This window comes from Achroia grisella, unplaced genomic scaffold (assembly GCF_030625045.1).
Source record: "Achroia grisella isolate CSIRO2021 unplaced genomic scaffold, CSIRO_AGI_Agris_v1 utg241, whole genome shotgun sequence".
Taxonomy (NCBI): Eukaryota; Metazoa; Arthropoda; class Insecta; order Lepidoptera; family Pyralidae; genus Achroia; species Achroia grisella.
In genome coordinates this window covers 3,132,790-3,159,372 of record NW_026712734.1, presented here as the reverse complement: position 1 = coordinate 3,159,372, position 26,583 = coordinate 3,132,790, and the positions used below count along the sequence as shown (strand labels likewise).

At 32.5% G+C, this 26,583-nt stretch overlaps 1 protein-coding gene across 1 annotated transcript; it reads right to left on the bottom strand.

The window, feature by feature from the left end:
- Positions 1–2,622: 2,622 nt before the first annotated feature.
- LOC131842504 (myophilin-like) lies at positions 2,623–25,989 on the bottom strand. Its single transcript, XM_059191053.1, has 4 exons — positions 25,784–25,989; positions 5,612–5,748; positions 4,834–5,038; positions 2,623–4,184 (listed from the first exon to the last, which is right to left on the bottom strand). The coding sequence occupies exons 1-4, from the start codon at positions 25,835–25,837 to the stop codon at positions 4,014–4,016; spliced, it is 567 nt and encodes a 188-aa protein (XP_059047036.1). The 5' UTR covers positions 25,838–25,989; the 3' UTR covers positions 2,623–4,013.
- Positions 25,990–26,583: the final 594 nt, after the last annotated feature.

Sequence of the window (26,583 nt, the reverse complement as noted above, 5' to 3'; positions counted from 1 at the left end):
AGGAAAAAAAAATAAACAGACACAACTTTTTAAAGGATGATAATGGAATAGTGCACCCGCCTGCGCTAACGGTACGAACATGAATAGCAGAATGGGCATCCCATCATCATGTGACGTAGTACCTACTTATCCAAAACAATAAGAGCCTGACATATTCTTTGAGTCCGACGTCGGCTATAGAGATTTACAGACATACAGACATTATATTTTTTGCTATATGTTGCCGAATCCTAAAAGAAATATCCATGTATATGGATTATTTGTAGATACACTTAGTCCCCGAGCCAGACTAAAATTTTGCCAATTACTGTATCTCTAATTTTATCTAATTGTATTTTCATCAGTAGTACTTAATCATATGTAATAAAATTATAAAATATAAAAATAATAAACGATATCGAGTGGAAAGGAAGGGTCATTTCAATCAATGAAGTCTAGTCGGTAGTAAGTTGAGGAACACCACTCTTGCAAACACAAAGAAGTCATTTTCTCTAGGCTCGAATTGTTATCAAATTATAGTTAAACTTAATCTTGGGGAAAAAATGATAGCTGGGTGTAACATGCTAAGTTAGGTGATAGCAAGAACACGTAACAAACATAATTATAATATAAATAACTTATGCATTTGACAAATTAAAGTCTGAGGAAATTGGTCATCAGAATCTGTTCCTGGCTCGTGGGCCGTTACTTACAAAAGTTTATTCTCAGTGATGACACTAACTCTCAATATACCTAATGAGGTTATCATAATAAGATTGGGGCTATCTTTCACAAGCCCCCTTGGGGTGAGATACGTATCACGCGATGTGCGTGTGCCACCCGCCAGCAGAGGGTTATCGACTTATACTTACGCACATTGTGTATTTTGTTTTAACAAATATTGACAAATACATTGATGACTTAAGTAAATGACTGACGTCTTATCTGTGAGAGACTTTGTATAAAGTTGTCTGCTTGGGTAGATAGCTCTGTCTCATGGCAAACAATCAGAAAGCGTACCTAACAATAATCGCTTATATATTTATATAAGAAACGGAGAAGGAAATTGTTATTAATGTGAATTGATATCCCCATGCTAGCTAATGTAGTTCATTACATTAGATTTACCTGGAAAACGTCATGTTAGATTAGCTGTTGTTAATTAGATTTCTGGTGAATTTGCCACTATGGGCCACCGATCTGACGTCATTCCATTTTATCATGTTCCACTGGTGCCCCACCAGCATATACCGTTAGCGTCGGCAGGTGCACTATTCCATTATATATACATGAGCACCACTTACACGCGTCATAGTATGCGTGGCACCAATGATTCGGTGCTACACCGGACTAAGATGCACTGCCTCTGTATCCTGTAATTTCACTTTTTTTAACCTCACTCTTCAAATGAAACACATACTTATTTCAAAGCAAGTTACATATGATGATGGGATGAGGGTGAGTTGGGTCCGTTAGGTTAGATTTCATCTAAAGTCTTTTACTTCATCTTAAAGCTGCTTATGCAAGCATTGATGAAATGTCTTCCTAGACAGAGAATGGTACATTTGAAACTTATTGTATTGAGAAAGTAAGTCTTAATACCCAAATGACAAATCTGATGCACTGTTCTAATCTGTTTGGATAACTCGATAATAAATTAATGTAGATATATAGCTTTTAATATGGATCAGAAATATATAACAAGAATTACCAGCCCTAAATCAGGCATTAGCGTATTCAGACAGTTCTTAGTCTCCTTGTATGTTCTTTACTCCTATAATGGATTGTGTTATGAGGAAGTGATCAGATTAAATTACTGAATTTTCTCGATTCCGCTTAATCCCCACTCACGTACCAACAAGTTTTCCATCAACTATCATCAAATCTTATAGGTTCTTGATTTCATTGTAACGAGTTAGTTATCGTATATACACTACTATATACTTTCGCGACTGTAATTTAAGAATGGTAGTCAATCATGAGGACTGGTGGTCATTGTAGAGAAAGTAATGATGTTCCTAATCAACTTCATTCTCATTATTCTGATTTCATTTTTCTCCACTGGTGACCAAGCTAAATCTTTTTATCATCTATTAAAAAATAATGTCTAAATACAGGAATATAAATAAGTCCACATCTACTTCCAACATTCTGGGTGGAAGGAAGGTAGGTTCTAAAAGTATTAGATAGAAATGTGATGGGGTGGAGACAGGGGCGGATCGTCAATTTGTGGGGTCCTGTACCAAAACTATTTAGGGGCCTACCTAATTTTATTACTCAACTAAAAAAATACACCGACCAAAAACAAGCGACGGAGAATTCTCTGTTTCACACGACGGCACATGCATGGGTCGATTAATCTCAGGGTTGATAGGCTAACTTAATGCTTATCATCTTATATCAGTGCTTTGCCAGCGTATACCGTTAGCGTAGGCGGTGTATCATTCCATATTAATGTATAAACACTCTTTTAATAATCTCATAACTATTTTCTAGCCACCAACGGCTCTAAGTAAGGTACATTTTAGAGGATTCTTAAAGAAATCATCTTACATCTGTCTGTGTGCATCATAAAACCAGGTATTATAAGATTATAGTTACAAGTTGTAATATGTAAATAAAAGACTCGTTTATTATTTTAACTTATTTATTCTACGTACTTCCACAAAATTACACAAAATGAGTGCATCATGAAACTTACAATTTACCTGTAATAAATCATGTTTGTTTCGCATCGTCAAATACATATAAATATGAAAATATATATATGGTATAATAATAATGTCTTTACAAAATGATTAATCACAGTAGGTGTATATTAAAATATTAATAATTAGGGAATGATTAATTTTAAAGTAAACAGTATACAAGGAAGTTCATAAATCTATATTCAAGTCAATATAATTTTGTAATCTCGTCTAGACACCGTCAAAGAACATTAACTCCTATGGAGCACGAAGGCACAATAGTTAAGTACTTATGTTTGAAGAATTTACAATTCTAACAAGTGTACTGTTTAAAAGAAAAAAAAATTTGAGGTATTGGCACAATCATTATGACTGATAAATTAATGGAATGCTTAAATATTATAAAATATTATTTTAAATGTAACAGAATGCTATGTAAAACTTATATATATATATGCATAAATAAAAAAGAAACATTTTAATATCAACATTTAAAAAAACAGCACAAATATAATTACAATCCAAAAGGGAATGACTTCGGAATGATTTTTATTCAGGTAAGTAAATACCTATTACTTAATATTAAACGCTAAATCTTTTACAGATTAATAAAAGGTACATAGTTTTGTATACTATTTGAGATTTTGTATTAATTACGGTAATGAGAAGTAAGTCCTCTATTAGGTAGCTAGATTCAATCCTACATCATTACAACACTAAGTATATACCTATGAATATTGGAAGATACTTCACGTTGGGAATGTCATTATTACAAACTTTTTTATGTAAATGGAATGGTAAAGTTAGTGGTAAGTTATAACCGTCCAACAGCACCACGGTCATCACGTTTTGTAACGCCCGTGATACCACTCATGCGTTGTTATTCGGGAGAGTAAGATATGTATTAATATCTAGTTATTCCACTGCTTTATGTCTTATGTTACCCTCCATCCGAAAAATAGATATCAAAAAATGCTGTATGGTTGGTAATATATTTGTGAAACTATATTTAATTCTTCGATACAAAGTATGCATATTTTGTCAACAATGTTGACTATTTAACGCTCCAAAACAAAAGTATTAATATACTAAAATTACTAGAAAGCAGATAGTAAAAAATAGTGATTTAATTGGCGTTAATATAAATATGACCTACTTATAATTTTAATAAAATAACGTACCGCAGAACAAATTGGCACAATAAGCTATTAACATTGGCCATGCTTATTATAGACTAGCTAACAATAATTCTTGTAATAGTTACATAAAATCTCGACTAAAAGCATATCTTAACGTCAATCGTTCGTTCCATTCTGAAAGCTTGCATACATCAATGTATGACTCGGCTTACATGTGCCTCGTGTTGCCAAAATTAATGCCACTCTGCGTGGCACCTTTGTTGGACCCGTACTGCAGCGAGATGACGCCCTGTCCAGCTCTCAGCTGTTCTTCTGTGAAATTTCTCACGTTCTTCTCGGCTTCCTTGGGCCCTATTGAGGGCTTTCCAAAGTTGCCAGCCTGAAATTATACATATTATACGTTATTTTAAAGCAGGTAATTGTAATAGGTATTATTTTCTATTTGTGAATTATAAAATTCAGGCTTTATCACATGGCTGCTTCCGTGGTTTACTCATGTGTCACTGTAGGAAAACATAGCTGATAAAATATAAAATGGTGAAATATTTTTACGATCTTTAACAATAAGCAAAGAAAGAAACGTACGTAAAATGATCACCGGCTTATTTCCGATGATCGCGGGTTCGATATCCCGGAATATACAGACATTTGTATTCATGAGTGTGACTATATGTAGTGGTCTGGATGATTTCTAATATAAATTAATAATATAAGAAGCCAATCAAAATAAAATCTAACAATACTAAGTACAGCGTTACTTCATTTAGTCATCGCCTATAACTATGACTACAGAACTATAAAATTCTAAGAACAATTAACAAATTAAGTAATATAATGCACCTATACTCATAACGCTCATGGTATTCCTGTCTAATGTGTTGCCATTCATGAAAAGTAAGGGGTAGGTATATTTTTTTACCATATTTCAATACTTTAAATTATAGACTTATTCTCTTTGACTATCTCACGCTTTAAATATTTGACAATAATCATCTCCACTCCTTTAAACATTGAAAAAAAAAACGTACCTTTCTGCCCAAAGACTGCAAACAGATGACAACGGAGTTTAAGTTCTGTCTTTCCCAAAGGTCAACAGTTTGGAAGGTTTCTTGTGCCGGTACACCAAGTTGTCTTGCAGCTTCAAGAAAAGCGTTAATGTTCTCCATACATTTAAACGCCATTTTGGACTCGTTGACCTTCTTCACCAGCCCTGGTTGAATGTTGTTCACTAATCTATAACGAATGAAAAAATAATAATTAGTATAAATGTAGTTTTGACATAAACACTACTTGTATATAACAAAGTACATAATTCTGTAATCCTTATAGAGTATAAAAGGAATACTAATACTATAGATTACGGAACCGGACTTTTCCCGTCATCATCTTCTTTTTTGTGTATCTACAGAGACAGAGAAAGTATATAATGGGTCTTGAATTCATTCTGCCTTGAGGATATGGTAAAACACAACTGGAAAAACAAGGTTTGGCTGTAGAACAAAGAGCTCAGGAATTAGTTCTCGAAAGAGCGATCAGGTGCGTGGCAATTTAGGGTAAACCCCTTACTTATAACATATATAGAGTATCTATTATACTACTTCACTATCTACGTTACGTACTGGTTATTCTATAAATTCATATTGTGGTACTAATTACTTTTGCTCTCAGATGATGCGATATACAAAGATACCTTGCAAGAATATGGATTGGACGCCGGGACGTAATTTGGTATAACTGTTTCAGCTTGCATATTGTGACATTCTGTCTTATTTAGTAAATAATTATATATTATTTTCATAAACTTACTTGCACAGCAACGTGCCATCCTTTAGGACATCATAGAAGTTGTCCATATCCCCGGAAGTATTTTCAGGCGCATTTGTGATCTGCTGGATCCAGATCAGGCATTCTTGGGCCAGCTCCTCACTGTATTTACTGTTGATCTGAAAATAAAGACAAAGGCTTCTTGAGTGAAACTTAAAAATGTAAAGAATGACAGTAAAAAGTACGACATATCCTAACAAAAGTTCTCTCCCCATTACTGTTTATCCGTAAGAGAGGTAATATGATAACGACTACAGATAAAAGTATTCTAAAAGCTAGTAATGATCTATGGACTACATAGATCATTACTAGCTTTTAGAATAGCACCTATTCATACCGGTCGTTTTTGGTACCCCTTTAAATAAAGACAGTTTACAATACTTGATATTGTATCAACCTTTTAGTTTCTTTTGAGGATTACTTTTAATTCAAAAGATTTAGTCTCATATGGCACAGTCACTTTAATTTTATAATCATAAAAAAAATACACCAAAGTTAATTTTTTTTTTATAACAAGCATAGAATTCAAATATTGTAATGCATCCGTGATAGACGGGAAGAGTCGCTGGTATAATATAAAACAACAATATCGATTAGAATCGGAAACACTTCATAAATACGTGGCTCCACGTATATTGTAATACAGATACTACGAATCAATTGGTCGTGGTAATAAACGGAATTAGTTACTCACGCTTAGAGCTGTTGATACTTTGTTGAATAACGTGCTAAAATAAAATATGGAATAATACCACGGGTCATAATTTAAGAGAACACTCATTTATTGACTATATTACGGTTAGTTAGAAATATTCACTGAATATTCTTGATATTTGTAGGTTGAGCCGATACGTTTGTAATTTGAATGTTTTTAAATATATGGTATACCATCAATTTTTTTTAATTGAACACTTTGAAGGCCCGTCTGTTGGTAAGTGGTACCCGTCGCCTATACATGTACATGTATTCTATAACGTTATCATCCGGTTTCCATTTCGGAGGACTAAGATCGTACCTTTCAATTTAATTACGATAACTGAAACACAGATTACAGATTACAAAACAATAACATGCAAGAGAAATAGGTAAGACAGAGGTAGATGACTCTGTACAAAATGTACCGCGTTAATGCACGCGAATTACCGCATATTGTTTTAAAGATCAAGCTTACACTGTTTTCTTTGAAATATATACTGCAGCAAGGTTAACTGTCCCGTCTGTAATATATGGGGGAACGTACACATATAATAAAAACGTAATCGATCGCCGGCTGTACATAAAATATATAGGTACGAGATAAACTATATTTTAAGTGAAGTTTACCGCAATATATTAATGACCGTGATAAATAAAACCACACGACCACACCTAAAACGGTAAAGCCGTATTTTAGTTTAGCGATCAGAAACGCAAAATAATTTAATAACATTTGTAAAGGTAAAGCCATCCAATACTTATTTCATAATTCTTCCATGTACAGAAAACGATCAGTTACATTTTAAATATTATATGTATACATATATAGATACTGTAGAAGGTCAACTATTCTGTCTGTAAAATATGGGGGGATATATATATACATATAGTATGGATAAAGTACATAAATATAAGTTGTTTCTATAAAGACGTTCATTCATTTAGGTTATCGGGACAATGTAAACGTTGTTTGCATACAGACGACCTAGTCTGCAGTCACATTTGATACAATACTTCTTGTACAAGATATTAAATAAAAACTACATTATTATTAATGAATGTTAAATGCAATAACACAACTTAGTCTTTTGATGACGTTACATATGATTTATTTATATAATGATTCGTTTTCAATAAAACGGCATTTTAAATACAAGGTGTATTTAAAATAGCCATCTAATAACCTACCTTAGGTTCAATTATATTAATACAATTAAACAAAAGGAATAAAATTAGGAATTGTAAATTCTATCTCTTGTTTAATACTTGGTTTAATTTTTTATTTCCAAAATAAGAACATGTTAGGTACATGTTGAGAATATATGTCACTGAAATAAAACTGCTTCTTTTAATATATGGTAAATGGTACTGAAATAGTGCATTTGCAAAGGTAGGTATACGCTGGTGGGATACCCCTGTAGTATGATAAGATGAGGTCTTTTTTTTATGTATGATAATGAAATGCTGCTCCCGCCTGCGTTAACGGTTTACGCTGGCGGGGCACCAGTGGAGGATGATAAGATGAATATGAGGCCAGGTCAGATAGCCCATCGTGACAAATTCACTAGGAATTTATCACGATGGTTTCCAGGAGAAACCGCGTGGAGGTCGACCTAATATGATACATTGCTAGCAATGGGAATTATTAGTTCCCATTACGAATAATTCCCTTCCTCCAGATAAGATGAGGTCAGGTCAGGTAGGCCAACGAGACAAATTCGCCAGGAACAAAACCACGATAGTTTTCCGGACACACCCTTCGTCTAAAAATGGGGTAACTAACTCAGCCGACAATTTTATTATCAAATAAATATAACAGTAGATTTAAGCACATTTAGGTGTGGCCGTGGTGGCCCTTGACCAACCCAAACCGATAAAGTGTATGTATATGTAGATGTCGATGTAGTCTATACACAAAAGAATTCAGACTATATAGAAGGTAACCGTTTACAGATCAGGCGATATTGAAATGTTTAATTTAGTTTAGGTTATAGTAAACAGAATTATCGATTGATATTCGATATACATACATTTGAATTTAATTGACAATTGTCAAACTTGACAAAAGTAATCGTATACCTCTCGGAAATGTAGATATTTTAATAATCTAAAAAAAATATATAATTGTTGGAGATTTTCATAAAATGTGGTAGTGGTTATGTATTTATTGTAATAATTATTCTAATATTTAAGTTAAGCATTAGCTTTAGTTAAGTTAAGCCATTTGTGAGTTTTCAATTGTAATAAGGCTTTATATGGACAAAGTTTCAAGTGCAATGTTTCCAAGTAATCTGAAAATATAGCCCTTACGTTGGTGTGACTGCTTATTATTTTATTAGGTGGAAAATGTGCAATTAGGTTTAGGAATGTAATCATTAATTGATGGTAGAGCAAGTTTCTGACTGCTATGCAGTTATAGTGTTGAGATTGAGGCATCCTAACAATATTATTTTTAAAGCTTATTTCCATTTTCAACTAATATTATTGTAGCGTATAGAAATTTTAATGAACTTAGTATTTTAGTCTTTCAGGACAATTGTTTAAACTTCATCCGGGAGCCTCCATAACTGTGTGTACGGCGTATACGTTACAGAATCAATAGTTCACTAATATACTTACATAGTTATAGAAACGCCCCACATTTATTATACACATGCAAATCTTTCTAGTAACTAATAGTATGGGCCTATTCCATACAGACGCATACGCTTATATGCAATAGGTATGGACCATTATTTCTAATTAAGTCTTTTTACGACTTGTCAACGCGGAACACGTTTACAGTGACAGTGTAAACATACATAAACCCATTATATATTTACTTTATTTCTATATAATGTAGCTATTATCTATAGAGTGCAATGTTTAAGAGAATAATGCTTGATAGAGATTGTGCAAATGTATATAGTACTGTTAATTTCTATGTATATTATACTAGCTAACCGGGTATACATGTATTGTAAATATAGACTTTCCTCTTAAATTACTGTATCTATTGCTAGAAATGCATTAAAATCCGTTGCCCAGTTTAAAAGATCTTAGCGAACAAACAGCGGAACTGACTTTATTTTATACTATGTAAAGAAGTGAATTAAAAAAAAACTATCTAATTCTTTCTATCAATTGTCGAGTATCTACAACACGACCTATGCTTAGCTTGAGGTTAGATGGCGCTGTGTGGATTCTTCAAGGTTATTATAATTATAAGTGCAATGTTTAAGAGAATAATGACTAGACAGGCTTGTGAAAAGTACACACACTGTCATTTATAGACTGTGAGAAAGTGTTTCTCCGTTAATCTTTTTGAGTTTCTACAATAAACAAATTCATGTTTTATTATTTTTATACGAGTATATACACATCTTGAGAAGATATTTAGTTACAGGTCATCCATAATATAAATGTGTCTGCCTGTCTGTTAGCTTGTTGTCTTTTTAAGAAAACTGTAGTGTGTAGCAGCTATATAATTATGTATATGTATATGAATTCATCTCCCCGTTACTTCGCGTAATTAAATAATATTGAAGAGTCGGAGCAAAAAAGAAAAATCTATTAATTATCCAATAATGATATATTATGTATTATGTATATTATACAATTGAACATAAAAGTAAACAGAACACAAATTTTTAATGTGTCTTTATAAATTGTATATGTAATTAATTTGTCACATTATATGGTATTATAATGTGCTAGTAGTTACTACAACTAGTTCACAAGTCTCGCAGGTGTTAAAATTAATAGCTTTTAAAACTAATACCTATTAGAAATAAATTAGGGAAAAATATTATATGTAACCAAATACTAATTTTGTAATAGCACAGATATCGTAATAGTAATAGTAAATCAAAGTTAAAGAAGGGCTTGTAGTTTATTTATGGTTATATTGAAAAATAATAAAAAAAATATGTTTTTATTCGCCAACAAACCGTTAAGCAATTTAGCGATAACTGTATAGAAGAAAACTTATGTAATTTTTTGTTCAATAATTATAGTAAATAAAAAGAATTGTACATTTCAATATAGTATAACAATAGAATATTGTATTGGCGTTAAGACATATATGAAATGCTGAGGTAGATATTGTAAAAAGTCCTCAGACGTCAACAAACACCTCCATTTTCAGAGGGCAGACAGCTTGCTTTTTAAGATTGTGTTGAAGGGCGAGATAAGGTAGTGAAAATACAGTATAAACATCTTAGTCCTTACGAATTGGTAATGCATAAAGAGATATTGCGGCCGTCACATTATGCCGTGGTGACCGTATTACTGTTGCTGTCCAATAATATAAAGTAAGGGGGAAGTTGATTGTTAGTAATGTGGATTGATAACCCCATTGCTGGCAATGTACCATGTCAGGTCGACCTCCACGCGGTTCCTCCTGGAAACCATCGTGTTAAATTCCTGGTGATTTTGCACGATGGGCTAACTGACCTGACCTCATGCTCATCTTATCAGCCTCCACTGCACCATTCCAGTAACAACCCTCAAAAAAAATATAAATAAATATAATAATAAACTATAATATTAATTAGGGTAATAAACCTTTACCTACAACACAAACAGTAGTTAATAGGAAAATATTGCATAAATACAACAGAAGTAACCGTCACAATTGAATTGGATATTATGTTACAAAAGGCAAACACAAGTTTGCTAATTTATCGAATTGTTTGTATACCTACTAATTTGATAATATCGTCTACTTCCATATAGATTTAAACATGTAAATGTATACGACACTAGGAACAAAATAAATTTGTTAAATATATTTTAATTAAACATATATTTTATTTTAATTTGCAAACAATTATATGCAAAGAATATTTTTAAGTTTTATCATCATATGCAAGAAACCTGTTGCGGGTGAATATTACGATGTTGCTGGTCGAGACGATGTATTTTACAGATGATGATGAACTGACAATATGTACATAGAAATAATGATCTTATATACTAAATAACAATAGGAAAATGTAAGGTGACACAGTTTAGACACGGCAGAACTTAGTAGACAATATTGAATTTGTCTTACTAGACATTATTAAATGCATTTATTATTTTATGTATCTAGGTGACTGTGTCCCATAGATATTCCCCCCTTGAGAGAAAAAAATATATATATTACACACAAAAAAATTATAAAAGTTAACAAAATTTAATATTATGCACTTTAGTAACAATAAAAATTCATTATACCCAAATAACGACGTAAATTATATTATTATTTTTCTTGCGTTGGTTTCATTTATATGATAACCAAGAAAATCTAACTCATTTGTGAAGAACACGCATTTGCTCATATTAATTGTTTGCGGCGAATAATTTGATTTCGCTAGCGCTCTCTTTGGTCTGTGCTTGTTTTTTATTCATCGAGATTTTTGCTCCGGTGTCCACCAAAATTCTATAGCCACTGTTAGAGTCGGTTATAGCTAGGCGGTTAGACGGATGAACAGCACAGCGTTCCGTCTTATTATGCGTCGAATCTAGTTTTACGACGGTTGTGTATAGGAGCGCGGCATGTCACGTTTGTATGCCTTTTCTTTATATTTGCGATGATATAATATAAATAATAGTCATTTTTCTGACTATGCAATGACCGTAGGTGCGAATTTGACCTAGATCGGTAGTTGCTGCGTCTGTTTGTGTGTGGCGAGCGCTTTTCGCGTATATCAGCAATTTCTGATCGCAGTGTCGCAATTAGTGACGACAGGTGTGCAATGACGTCGGCGGTGACTGTTGGCTGTACTTTTGTAGACAGCATTTTTGCTTTATTTTTCCAGTTTCAATTTTTCGTCCAGAGATTATATCCAGCAGGCAGTTGTGTTTACTGGGGGTCAGTAGCACGGCAGGATCCTTGTTGCGCAGTATTGCCAACGACTTTTATGCCTCTTGAATTTCCGAGCCGGTGAGACACGCTTCTGGGAAGCCGGTGGAAATGTGTAATCGTTGGTGGTGCGCAGGATGCCGTCAGACAGAGATTTCTTGTTTGATCTCGTCGTTTTCCCAGGTATCGTCTCGACCACGTCGGCCAGATCACGTCGGGCAGATCACGTCGGGGTCACCACTGTTGCGGGTGAATATTAAGATGTTGCTGGTCGAGACGATGTATATTACTGATGATGATGAACTGACAATATGTACATAGAAATAATGATCTTATATACTAAATAACAATAGGAAAATGTAAGGTGGGGTGACACAGTTTAGATACAGCAGTGCCTAGTAGACAATATTGAATTTGTCTTACTAGACATTATTAAATGCATTTATTATTTTATGTATCTAGGTGACTGTGTCCCATAAAACCCAATAAATTTGTGTATGCGACTATGCATTATTTCGATTTTAGAACTAATCAATTTTCTTGTCAAAAGTTGCCCTGTGATGTAATACATAGAACATTAATAATGTTCAAACTTATAGTTTATATTATTATATTTATGGCCGAATTTCCACCACTGGGCAACTAGTATACTAAAATGTATGTAAATCTAATTATACTACTAAAATAGAGAAGTTTTGAAAATATTGACTTGATCTCGATTTGATTACTTCAAAAGTAGGTCTGCGTGATCGTGGTCGAACTTTTGAAATAAAGACATTGACAATAACTTAATGGAAATATTCCAGATGGCAGTTAGCCAAGAAAATATAAAGGAATCGCTATTAGCAAAGTTGTTAACAAAGTGGCGTCTTGATAGCCTGTTTGAATATTAATTACTAGTATATAGTTGTAAATGTAGTATTACGTTTACGTTTCTTCATAATAAATTAATAACAACATAACAAAGATATTAAATTATTGCTACAATTACTTATACATATTTTTTTGTATTCACATGTACCTAAATATAAATTTTATTAAATAATTTTTACGTAAGGTGTTGGACTGTTTCTAATCTATGCTAAATCTATTCCAACTTCCATTCTAATATATACTAGGTTTAGATTTAGATCGGAAGGTTAAAATGGACTTTAGATTATTATACTATAGTATTGTTTATTTTGTATATCTCAGCTATGAAGAAGTAAATACGCTCTTTAGTCATATTTTCCGCAATTCAATTGTAATAAGATGCAAAATGCTATTATTGGAATATCAGATATCCCACTAGTATATAAAAGGTTCATCTCTAATCCTCATATTCTTCTTATGTAATGTCAAGGGTAGACCTAAATATATTTAGATTAGAACATAGCAACTTCAATGGCACAATCGGTAGTGGTGGCGATTGTTGAGAGTTTTATTTCGTGAAGAAGCTTGACATGGGTTATGTCTTGGTACGGAGCCCCGTAGTCGCAAGCCTCGAAGATATGGTAACACAAATTCTCATATTAGTATCCAAATATAGAATGTATGATATACACGTTTAGGCACTTCATTTACTCTTGTTAATTAATAATATCAATGACATAAGCTCTGAGTACTTTAAATTAGTGTAAACACACTAACCGCAGTTGTTGAATGTGTAATTATTTCATATGATGTGTGTGATAACGCATTCGATGGTTCTGAGATCATTCTGTAAAGCAACAAACAATATATATTTGAAGAATAAATTTCTACTTAATGAGATACAACCCCAATATACTTATAAGCTGTCATTATTTAAAAAATAGGTGCTATCAATTTTATACGTATGTACATTTTTAAATCGTCATCTTTCGATAGAACAACAGTAAGTAAAGTACATATATGTCTATTATTATGTAAATAAAATTGTAGGTGGCGTTTGGAAATCTTCACTAAATTATTTATTGCCATTTGGATTTCATTTTTGTCGACCATGTTTATCATAAATATTAACCACATTTAACAACATTTTCTGCAAAAATTTAATCGTAAATCCTCCAGCCATTTTTATGTGAAACATTAATACACAAACATTTTTGTGCAAAACACAAGGATAAAATATAATAGTCTACTAACCCAATTTAGTAATACAATTATATATAAGCATAAGTAAATAGATGTCATAAATAATTATAGATGCTTGTTAATGACGGCTTAGTAACATTACAACTAATTCAACGTACTTGATGACGTAATATGTAAAGGATTTGAAACCGTGACTCAGAACTTTTGCTCATACTTCGACAGACAGACGAAGGTAACATAAAAAAACTAAATGTTCATATGGCCGGCATCGAATGCCAGAGATGTGATTCAATTTTTAGTGTTCCGTTCTCGAAATTCTTATAAGAATACCTACTGACTTAGTACTCTGTTCACGTTGCTGTATAACCACAAAAATGGTTATTGTGTAGAAAAAATATATAAGAACAAATTTATTACGTTATCGTTATATAGACACGATAAAGAAATTAACTTGTTTTTTCAAGAGAACTTTCTGGACAAAAAACTCAATAATTTAACAACATATAATATAATAAAATTAGCAGTGCAACGTAATATTGCAAGGCTATGTTAGATTCTTGCTTACGTATATATACGTAACGATCATGAACTTTGAATAATTTCTATTAAAGTTTAATATAATAGGAATAAATTATTTGAAACGTTTGGAGTTCTAGAAAATTCAGAAATATTGACTAGACTCAAAATGGAAGTCAGAAGGATCCCTAATTCTTAAAACACACAGGTTTTCGTAGTCTTTTGTAAATATCTGTATTTAATGACTAATATTAATTTAATATGAAGCAATATTTATAATTCTATGATATCTAATTTGAACTTTGCAAACCAACTCTCTTAATATTTTTATCTCATTATAAATATCAGTATGGATTTTTCAATTATGATTTATCAATCACGATCATAAATTGATTTTTGAACTTATTCATAAGCAATCACTATTGTGGTCCGTAATACCTTGATTTATTAGTAGTAGTATTTTAAACTATTCTAATTCTTATATTATTGTCAATTTTCAAAATTGACAACTCTTTAAATACGGAAACATTTCCTTATGTTGATAGTTGGTTCATGAAACTGGAATGGCAAACAATATAACAAGCCATCTAATGAAAAATATAATGTGGCACTCAGATATTTACATGAATAGAATCATGGACATCATAAATTAAATTTGTATCTGAGGCATGCCTCACTACCATGTAATTTCACTGCCCTTGAAGCCTCAACACAGCTTAAAAAGCAAGCTGCAAGAGGTGATACAGAACTAGACGCTGTACAAGCCGAAACGTATACTAACGAGCAATGGTGGTCAGAAAAATATTAGAATTTGAATAAATATCTATAGGTAGCTATAGGCAACTTAAAATGATAATATAAGTGATTCACACACATGTATAGCGAATTACAAGCAAAATATACTACATATATAATGCTGCTAAATTTGATAAAGCAGGTGTAGGGTCATTGAATTTCTCATCTTGTTGATGGGACGGGCTGATATGGCCACTTCATTATTATTCCGTAGGGTTGTCTAATTTGTGTTCGAAGACAGAGGAAGTGCGTTCTTGTAAGTGTCCTGTTTTATGTTTAGAAAGTTGCACCGCACCTGTTTATTCGCCGTCTATTATTTTTGGGGGACCCCATTTTACGTCGACATATTGTTGATGGAGTCAATTTAGTAACGAATTTCGTGGTCACATTAGTTAGCTATTAATTTGATCTTTAACAAATAGTTTTTTAATGGCTAATAATATTATAATTTAATTTAGTAAAGAAGTATATTTTAATGGGTTTATTTAAGTAATGCGTAATAGTGCAATAACTTATGAATTTATATATTTGTACTGTTCGGTGTTCTAACCTGGGAACGTCGGATGGTGGGGCAGTGAATTAACCCACTAGACAATAAAGTAATAAATTTATATGCAATAAAATATTTATTAATAAAATCTATGACTATTATTAATAAATGCATGAATGGCTAAACAGCTATATTTATTTAAAAGCATCTGAAATAATTTGCATTATCATAGATTCCTTGGTAGCAAATACAATAACTGTTTATTGATGGCAAACCCCTGCGAACCCTTTTCTTAATGGAATAGCAGATACTAAAACCGGATATATATACCATCGGTATAATAATTGTTATTGGTATAATAATGATTATTTATATTTAGTGTTACTTTTGATAACTAAATAAAAAAAAAACACTTGCATTTAGTATTTTTAATGCGAAAAAGTAATATTACTTACTCTTTCTGTATTTAACGCATACGACTTACTTTTTAACTTGTCTATAAATATTTATTTTTAATATGAAGATTCAAATTAGGGGAGCCTTTGGGTTATTTAGGCAAAAATATATGATACCTATTAAATGTGTAGCTATGGCAAGTACCTATTTATATAAATTGTGCAACAACATAACTTATCAACCAACTGCCCATATACTACATGTTGTAGCTCATTATTTTGATATCAAGTATAGAAGGTCGCTGGGTGCTTTAGTAATCCTGATAGTCGCATATCAGCTTCGTTAGTTTGGTAATATTTATTGCTGGACGCACGATTTAATTAATTATTAATTAATAACTAATGTTTATTAGTCACTGGTAGTTAGTTATTGCAATAATTAAAATAGAATCTATGTAATAATAGTATACCGATATTTACATACTTATAACACATAAAGAAAAGGTTATTTATTTTATTTAAGATTATTTTTGATATGTAACTGGAATAGACAACTGATATAAATACTTAGATATATATTTTTGTAAATGCATAATAGACATCGAAAACATCCAGAATACTACAAAATAACCATACTCATGTTTGCATCGTGCGAGGAAACGAACCCGCGAACATCGAAAATAAACTGGTGTACTAAACCACTAGACCACCGAGGCTGTAATCGAGGATGATAAGTCAACGTTGCCAACATAAAAAACATGAATCATGGATTATGATGTATAGTATTATGTGACGCTTGTGGTACTCCTCATATGTTGCTATTCTATTCTATTTCTCATCTGCAAATTACGTATATACAATAGGTCATAACGACGTTCATAGTACATGGTATGACCTCAGGAAGACATTCGCTACAAATCTCTAAGACCGTACATGGAAAGAACGGCTGTTACCATAAATAACTATGATTCAGTGTCAACGGATTCAGCCGTTTGGTTCTTACGTCATTACTGATTCGGAATAATGTGGACTAAGGCTGTACAGACACATTGTATCTATGCAAAATTGTATTTGATTATATTGTAATTACATATTTGTGCAATAGATAATTGTAACAACACTTAATTGTGAAAATATCATAATTTGTAAGATTATCAAACTTTCAATTATATAATCAACTGTTATAGTTTAAATGATAAGTCTCAAAATGATTTATATTAAAACAACATCACGACTGTTATCCCATGAAGTAGTTAAGAGTCATTGTCAACATCAATGTACTGGTGAATGCAACTTTTGTAACTACCCACATTTCTCTATGTCTATGTATATTTGAATGGAACGAGCAGATAGCGAGCCTACCATTGTCTGTCGAGTTGATTAGGTTTATTATCGGTGTTTGTATCACCGGAGAATAACACAAAGTTTTTATGTTGTCCGCCAGACATCAAACTCACTATATTTCGTTATAAGTTACATGTGACTATTATTATTGCCTGTTTTTTTATGACCTTGGTAGTACCTACGTCCGATGGTCGCGGGTTGCCCGGCTAGGCGGTAAGCCGCAATACAAATATTTGTTATGCCGAGTATGACGCTTTGTAAGCATACTTATCTGGATATTTACTATGTATGTTATGTATTAATAAGAAAAATATTCAAATAACTAATTCTGTTAGTTATTTAGTAACCGTAGGTATAGTTTGCATGTAGTTATAACTCTGTACTGAGTGATATATGTAATTTATCTATTTACTCATGCACTGTATAGATATACCTACATGAGTAGTGTTTAATATATATATCAATGCAAAATGACCTTGTATTCCTTCTTAAAAAATTCAAAGTCACAAACCATCACAACGAAATTCAATTTCAATTAAATTCTTCAAATCTGCGCACCACATCAGTCAGAAATATATCCAGTCAGATCAACGTCTGCAGTCCCCCTGTGATGATGGCCTATGGACTAACTGGCTCGTTTACTGTTAGTGCAAGCAGGTGCACTATGTCATTTTCATCCATGTCGAAAAATTTCCCGCACAAACAATCTGGTGAATCTCAATTTTGGGCTTCATTTATTGAGGTAAAATGTTTAAAAAGTACATCAGCCTTGTGAGAAACCATCGACAATGGTTCCAATATACTAGTAAGGAAACCGGAATGGGGTCACCATGCGAGGCCGCTGCCATGCGGTCAATGTAATAATCAGAACGCAGAAGGTGTTTTCTACAAGCACTTATCAAGACTGTGTCTAATTGTCCACTTATAAGATCGACATTTGAAAATGAATCAAGGAAAATCGTTGAAATGCAGCGTTGACATGGTTCATAACATTAATTTGCCTCCAGACTCGAGGATGACACATTATTGAAATAAAAAAGCAAATAAGTTTAGTTATTTTTTCAATATGTACGAGTAGCAACTTCGACTTCGAACTATTACAACTTTATTACATGTATGTATGTACATAGGAGGTAGTTAATTTAGTAGATATTAGGTGTACATATCTTTACATATCAATGTACTAATATGTTAGTAATAAAAAATGTAAATTATAAGTTGACAAAGATACGAAAAATGATGAAACAAAATACTTGTACATAAAATTAAATATCGAATTGAAATATAGAACAAAGTGAAGACACACTCGTATTTCGTACCTACTGTTGCCTATTACAACAAAGGGCTATTGCGACATTTATTGTAGACGTATATCACATTACATGACCACACAGGCGAGGCACGCGTATAGTGTTTTTGTCAACGTAGAAAATTGAAAGCAGCACTCATTACGAACAATGCCAATTATTTTTCGTTTTAAAATAAGAGTTATGCCATTATTAAGGCACACAAAGAGATTAATATTGTTTATATAAGTATTTCTTTTGTTTTTAAAATATTGACAAATAGAAAAGAACGAGTGAAGCTGCACTTTGAAATCTACTTTGAAAATATTCATATAACTATGTACATATATGTACTATGTATGTATATCAATACAAAATTCAGGGATAACAAAATAACTGAACGGTCATCTAAAGTTTTCTGAAAACTATACTGTTATATGTAAGAACAATTCTTCAAGTGGTATAGAAAACTTCGCTCAAATGAACTAATGTTGAAGGAAATTAGGTTAGTGTAATGCTAAATAAGAAATATGTAATAGTCCACATTATTATTGGGTATATTTGTACGGAAAGAAGACAGGTCTGCTACTTAACGTACTGTTACTAGCATAATACAGAGAAGTTAACAGCATAAAATAGCAAATAGGCGAGCACCATATCTAAAATAGTAACGTTATGAACCCCAAACATTACGACTAGTTAAAGAAATGACATAAATGGCATAACAATAGCTCATAGAAACGACAAACGCTCCTAATGACAAACTTATTATACGCCAAAAGAGAAATTTTGTCACACATCAATCAAGAACATATGGTTGAGTTTTGAAAGTGACCAGTACATATTTAAGCCATATAAATGAGACCTGCGTAAAGGCCATACCATATATAGACAGGTTTGTGTAACAGAAACCAGACTTGTAGGATTCTGCATGAGTCATAGACGGAGTTGTAAAATAAATTCTTTCACGTTAATCGTTATTGAACATCTGTTCTTATTTGAACAAGTCACACGTACAAACATTATGCGACTAATTTATATCAACTGCAAACCCTATATTTATTGAACGGGAATGGAATAAACATATTATTGAAGCGTTACGACAAGGCATGTGATTTATATGAGGTTTAGATTAATAATAATAACTACCACCGCGGTAGACTATCTGTGAAATGTAGTCTGCGTGGGCAACTCTGTCTAAGCTATTTCATGAAATCAAACGGCTTGATTTTTATGATGTAGTTTAAGGGATGTAATAAGGGAGTAAAATTACAGGAGAGAATATGACATCGTAACCCTCAGGAATGGCAATGGATGAGTGTTATCGCGTGCGTCGCCTGATAAGATGTCCGGAGTTCTGTTCAGGTATATAGGCGACAGTTACCACTTACCATTAGGTACGTCAGATTGTTTACCATTCCAATTACACAAGAAAAAAAAAACAATACTTGATAGAAGACGAATAATGCTAAATTTTTGGGTAAGTTTAAAAAGCCACTGTGGTGTACTAGTTTATGTAATGAAGTCATAGAACTATATTTGTGAGATATTCTAGATACAATTGTGAAAACCGTATCAAAATCTGTTCTGTACCTTAGAGGAGAAACGGTCCGACGAAAATAGCGACTACTTATAGATTTTCACATTATTCACACTTTTCGCTTTTCAGTCTATAATTGTCCATATACAAATTTCACTTCAAACGAGTCTACAAAAATAACTTAAATATTTTTAAAGAGGATTGGCTATATTTAAAAAAAACATATTAGAAAAATGGTGAAACGTTTTTTATGTTGTTTGTTAGAGCGTTTCAGACCTTTAGGTATTGATCTTAGGTTTTCAGACTCTATTTGGATACCAATAGAATAAGTCGTATTGTCATAGTGATAATTACGATATATAAGTACATGAATAAGATTCATTCGTAATACTATTATCCAAGACTGGATCTACTAAATTTAGATAGATCAATTTTGAAAGATTTTTTTTCAAAAGATAAGATTACACAGACGCATAGACTCTATACTTCAAAATTTAATATATGTACTTTAAAATCACCATAAGTTAGTATCACTATTCTATGAAGGACATTTATAAAAATTCGCAATATCGTGCGTGCAATGCAATGAAATTACATCTATGTTTATTTATGTCTCATAACCTATTAAAAATATTTTTCTAACTTAGCAAACATTGGTTGGTAAAGAGCATTCAATTCTTATCAGTTTACATAACATTGTACTACAAAATACTTAACACAGAAACGTACTAATTGCACTGTTCACGACAATTTAGTTTTGGTTATCGCTAATACAAAGAATGTGGTTATCCTCATTTAATAGGCATTTGACGACTTCCAAAATGTAGTGCACAATACAGTATGATGCATGCATAAGGCCCTGGTTACCATTAATATGCATGTGGACCATTCTGTTACTCTATCTTGAGTTTCTTTGAAAATTTCTTTAGCAACGGATAGTGATCCTGTCTGCTTTAACAGTATATAGGGCATTTATGAAAAATAGCTCAAATCAGGTAGACGACTGTACACAGTGTCAAATCACCAGGAATGAGAATAGTTTCCGTCTTTCACATGGTCCTAAAGTGTAAGTCTCCTTTACAAACTTCCCTCAGTCTATAGGTTAATTGGTTATGATGTTTGTGCTTTGATCATATTCTAATTTATACTAATTAATAACCTACTTTGGCAACATGAAAATAAAGGTTTACATCGCATGTACCATTAGTAAACCTTCATCTAAGTAGATTCATCAGTAATGAGGTTAAAATCGACAGGAAAACATACCGGATGTTTAAACTAGTAGACGAACGGAGTGGCGGCCCTAAACGGAACAATACACTGTCACGTTATTATAGAATGGTCGATTTGCATACCATTCGACCGAAACGATCCAGACATAGATATGTGTGTCTTTTTGATCATTTCCTGCATCTTGTTCAATAGTTATTCGGTTGCTTTAATAGTTACTAAATTTAGAAATCCTGTAACTACATTTCCTGTACATAGATTGTTTATAACGGCTATTTATATATCAGTACGTAAAAAGGCTTTTTGTGTGGTTAGTTAGATTTTAAAAACTAATACATTCAAATAAATGGAAGTTCCTATCTAGACTACGTACAGTAATAGTTATGATGATACAGATTGGCAAGCAGTTGATTAAATTACTATTACAGTTAGGAAAGAAAATTAATTGTAACATCAATATGCATTATTAATTTAATTTATTAGTACCACAGTTCTCAATGGTTTATGAGAATTACATTAACTCGTTTTATTTAAAGAAGAAATCTACCCATTCGATGGACATCACTCGATGCTTGGAGTTACAAAAAGCATTCGAAACCGGTTGTAAAAGCTGAGTCTCCTTGACCTACATTGGGTCGAAGCTATGGGCAGGAAGAAAGGTGTCCTGTACATGTTATGTTATAGGGTTTTATAAAGTTGCCAGTTTTTGTTGGACCATGACTTCATTTTACTTATTTCTCCCCTAAGTAATACAAATAATGTGAATATCCGTTATGCTTTCACGCCTTAACGACATAACTGTACGACATAACATTTGGCGTACCTATACTTATTCGGGATGGACCAGGTTATAAGCTATTTTTATTCTATCCAGTCATGAGCATGACAACGTTAAAACTAGTATTAAATAAATAGAGTTATTTATGAATACGGCCAACTGCATGTAGTTTTGATAAACAGAACTTGTTACCCCGTTCAAAATAGTGGCCGCTATAATATTCAAATTAAATAGTATATAAAAATTATCAAGACTTTGAACTATAACAAAAGAGACGCTATAAAGCGAAGACGTTTCATTCTTGATACAATGTAGGTATGACTTGTAATCTTTCAAATATAACGGCTTTGATTAAAACAACGGTGATCCCAAAATAAAGGTGTAATGTGAAGTGTTACTTGACGTAGGTACATACGATATACATAAAGACAGTAAACTTGCTTTCTCAAGCGTAAAAGAGTTCGACGACCTTGCATTTGCAAATTTATCCAATCATTTCGTAGGTGGCAACTGCCCGGCCATATGAGATTCTTCAAAAACCGCGTCAAAAATTATTTAGGGTTTGTTACAGACACTTAGTTTCAATTTCTTACTAACGTAATGCGTTAGTAAGAATTTCTAAAGATATATTTATGTATTGTATGTAAAATTTGTGTGTGTGTTAAATACATATATATGTATTATTAGTAAATTATTATAGATGTTATCTATGTAGTTTAACTTAAAAGTTTTGACCCCTGTTTTTAGACTATAATACTGCTGCTCAGAGACTGGTACCCTTTGGTGTTAAGTTCACCACATTTAGATTTATACATTGTGCATTAAAGTTAAAATAAATAAATATACCGAATGCAATATTTCAGGAGTTATCGATAACAGTCTTAGATTGACAGAATCGTGTGTTGACAGCGTAAACTAGAAGCCAGCTAGCAGCAGCCAGCGTTAAGCTAGTTAGACTACGTCAGGTTCGTACTCACTTAGTACCAAATTTACGCTACACATACTATATTATAAATGCGAAAGTGTATCTGTACGTCCGCTACTTTTTCACGACAAAATAGCTAAATGAATGTTAATGAAGTGTAACATGAATGAGTTTATTATGAGTGTGGATATAGGCTACTTTAAAACTCTAATAAGCAGACGAAGTACCTATACTCAAAATATTATTATCAAGGAATACTTATTATCACCATTTTTATTAGTGGCAATGAACAAGCAAATGGGCGATTATTACACGAGTGGAAAACGATCAGTCAACACCATCAGTCAAAACACACTTGACACGTCTAATTTAGAAAGTCTCCTGAGAAATTTTGTCATAAAATGGTTTACTGCTTGAATGTAGAAAATATAAATATCTATAATATATCAGAAATTGATTAACAGTCGCGGTGCAAAGTGCGGTTTTCACTAATGTTTTGATGTAAGCTTGAATTAAAATTTTGTGTTTATTTAGGTTTACAGACAAAAAGGAGTAGCTAGGGGGTACGACGGCATACGTAGGGTTGACGGTAAGAAATACGAATACAAGGGTAATAAGGACGAGAAGAGCAGAAAATCGTGCCCAGTGGCGTGCCTTGCGAGATGATTAGTGAAAAGCTGCTAATTTGAAATCACAAAAAGACATTTTATTTTTATTTTTAGATATCTTTAACGTTTACCAAAAGGAGGAAGTTATAGTAAAATTGGAATGACAATTTAATAGTTTCTCTTTAGATTTGATTTGAAAGGAAAACTTGGCAAATTCTATCATCTAACGGGTACCTTAAAAGATGACTAGACTATAGTGGCACAACAATACAAATTTTTTTACAACGATAAATGTTCGAGGTTAAGCGAGTAATAAATAAAGAACAGTTCATCTGTAAGATAGAGAAACGAATGACTGGTTATTTCTTTACTAGGTAGATAATGAACCCGACATTGTCCGAGCATTTGCAATGACTCAAAAAAATAGTTAAGTATTTAATAATTTAAAATTTTTCGTATAACATTCCAGAGACAATTGTAATTTAATCAAGTGATAATAATTACAATAATTTGAGACTGTTTTGTTGCTATTCCTATAGTAGTAGTTACCTATAAAAAAGCAAAAGGCCAGAGAGAATTTCGAATATTTCAACTTGACATCAGGCGCATAATTTCGGGAATTATTTATAATTTACTGATAATTCAATTCTATTATTATATATTTAATGCATTAGTAATATAAATAAGTCAGTTAAGTTTGTTTTATAAGAATTGAGATAAAACCGTGTGAGACGGTTTTAAGACTGTTTTTAAATGGCGAACCGAAATGGCTCAAATTGCTAAGTCAACACAGTCCAGTTTACCTTACTTACTTTTTGTGAGGTGCCCACAAGGTATATGGGTATAAAAAATGTAAACCTGTTTAATCGACCGTTCAGGATACATACACTATCGAATTATGTAGGTAGATTAAGTACATTTATGGGAAGCCATATTTTCGGGTTATACTCATACTACCTATACCTCGTTATAAGATGGCATGGGTGACAGGCATATAGATGTTTATATTTACGAACTGATACCCGGGATGACAGAATGTTGGAGCTAAACATTTTTTATGGATGATAATGAAACGGTGTACCAGCTTGCGCTAACAGTTTACGGTGGCGGGACACCAGTGGAGGATGATAAGATGAGCATGAGCTCAAGTCAGTATAGTCAGTCAGTCAGTATAAATTTAAAATGTATAACACCTACTGTCAGTTTCATGGATTTTTTCGAAAGCATTTTTTTCTACTCAGCATTTATGTATAATATATCTATCAATATCAAAATTTGTACCTATAGGTAGGGTAATTTGAAAATACTTAAGTATGTATGTATTCTATCTCAGCTATTCATATTTCAATGCAAACGTCTTATTGACTTTAAACTTTATTGGTAGGTAAGAATTTAATATGCGGTAGTTATATATCTACTTATTTCTGCCTACCTACAACGGCTAGAAACATCTGGCGCCTATTATGTCGTAAATATAACATGTCTTGAATGTAGGTCATGGCTGAGCCCTTGTAACACAATTCTGGACCGCAGCATCCCGAATCGATATAGCCTGAAAACCTAACCTATTTAAGAAGAGACTACTGCGCTGCTTTCATGAGGCAGAGCGCATCAATACAAATTATCCGGTTAATACCCGGCAAGGATATAACAACATTAGAGATCTCACCTTTCTCTGGGCTTCGGCGGCAAATCCAGATTTAGCTGCTCTGTTGGTGGCCATGATTGAACTATATAACTATCTATTCTAAATAATAAATTAAATAAATCACAGACACAGGTTCTCGCCGTGAACTCACTGCGTATAGAATGTAAGATTGTAAACAGGCGCACGATCGGCAGCGGTCGGCGACGCGAACAACTTCTATGTGTGAGTGTATGTTGATGAATGACATCATGCAGCGAGACGGCGGCGCGACCGGCCGGTATTAGGTTTGGGGAAGGGCAAGAAGGCATAATTAATCGATAGTTTTATTCTTATTGGAAATTTTTGAGAACTCTAACGAGTCACAATATATTTTAGGTCGAGAAAAATTAGGGATTTTTTTGGACTATGCCTATTTTATACTAAATGAGGAATTTAGTATAAAGAATAATTTCGAATACTTAATAGAGATAAAAGAAGAAGAGAATGTAGATTATTCAATGCTTAAAAAAATGCAATGTAATTTATCCGTCAAAAACCTTTAAATAACTAAATATAGCTCGAAAATAAGCAACTTAAAGCGGTGTCGAATCAATATTAAAAAATGTATCATCCCCTATGGATGAAAATCTTTTTAATAACAGTACTGTACAGTACTCGTACAGACAATCTGACTGAACGTAAAAACCGTCTCTTTCCCTTAGGTAGAGCAAACAAAATGTTTCGTTATTATTTTCATTAAGTAGTGCTCAACATATGATTTTATCATTTATACTAATATGAATTGTAACACTGAAAGGAATTAATATTAAATATGATTTCTC

Coding starts and splice junctions, on each gene's coding strand:
- LOC131842504 (XM_059191053.1), bottom strand. CDS start 25,837: ATGGCCACCAACAGAGCAGCTAAATCTGGATTTGCCGCCGAAGCCCAG. Junction 5,749..25,783: donor CCGCCGAAGCCCAGAGAAAG/GTGAGATCTCTA, acceptor CTTTATTTTCAG/ATCAACAGTAAATACAGTGA. Junction 4,185..4,833: donor TGCAGTCTTTGGGCAGAAAG/GTACGTTTTTTT, acceptor GTATAATTTCAG/GCTGGCAACTTTGGAAAGCC.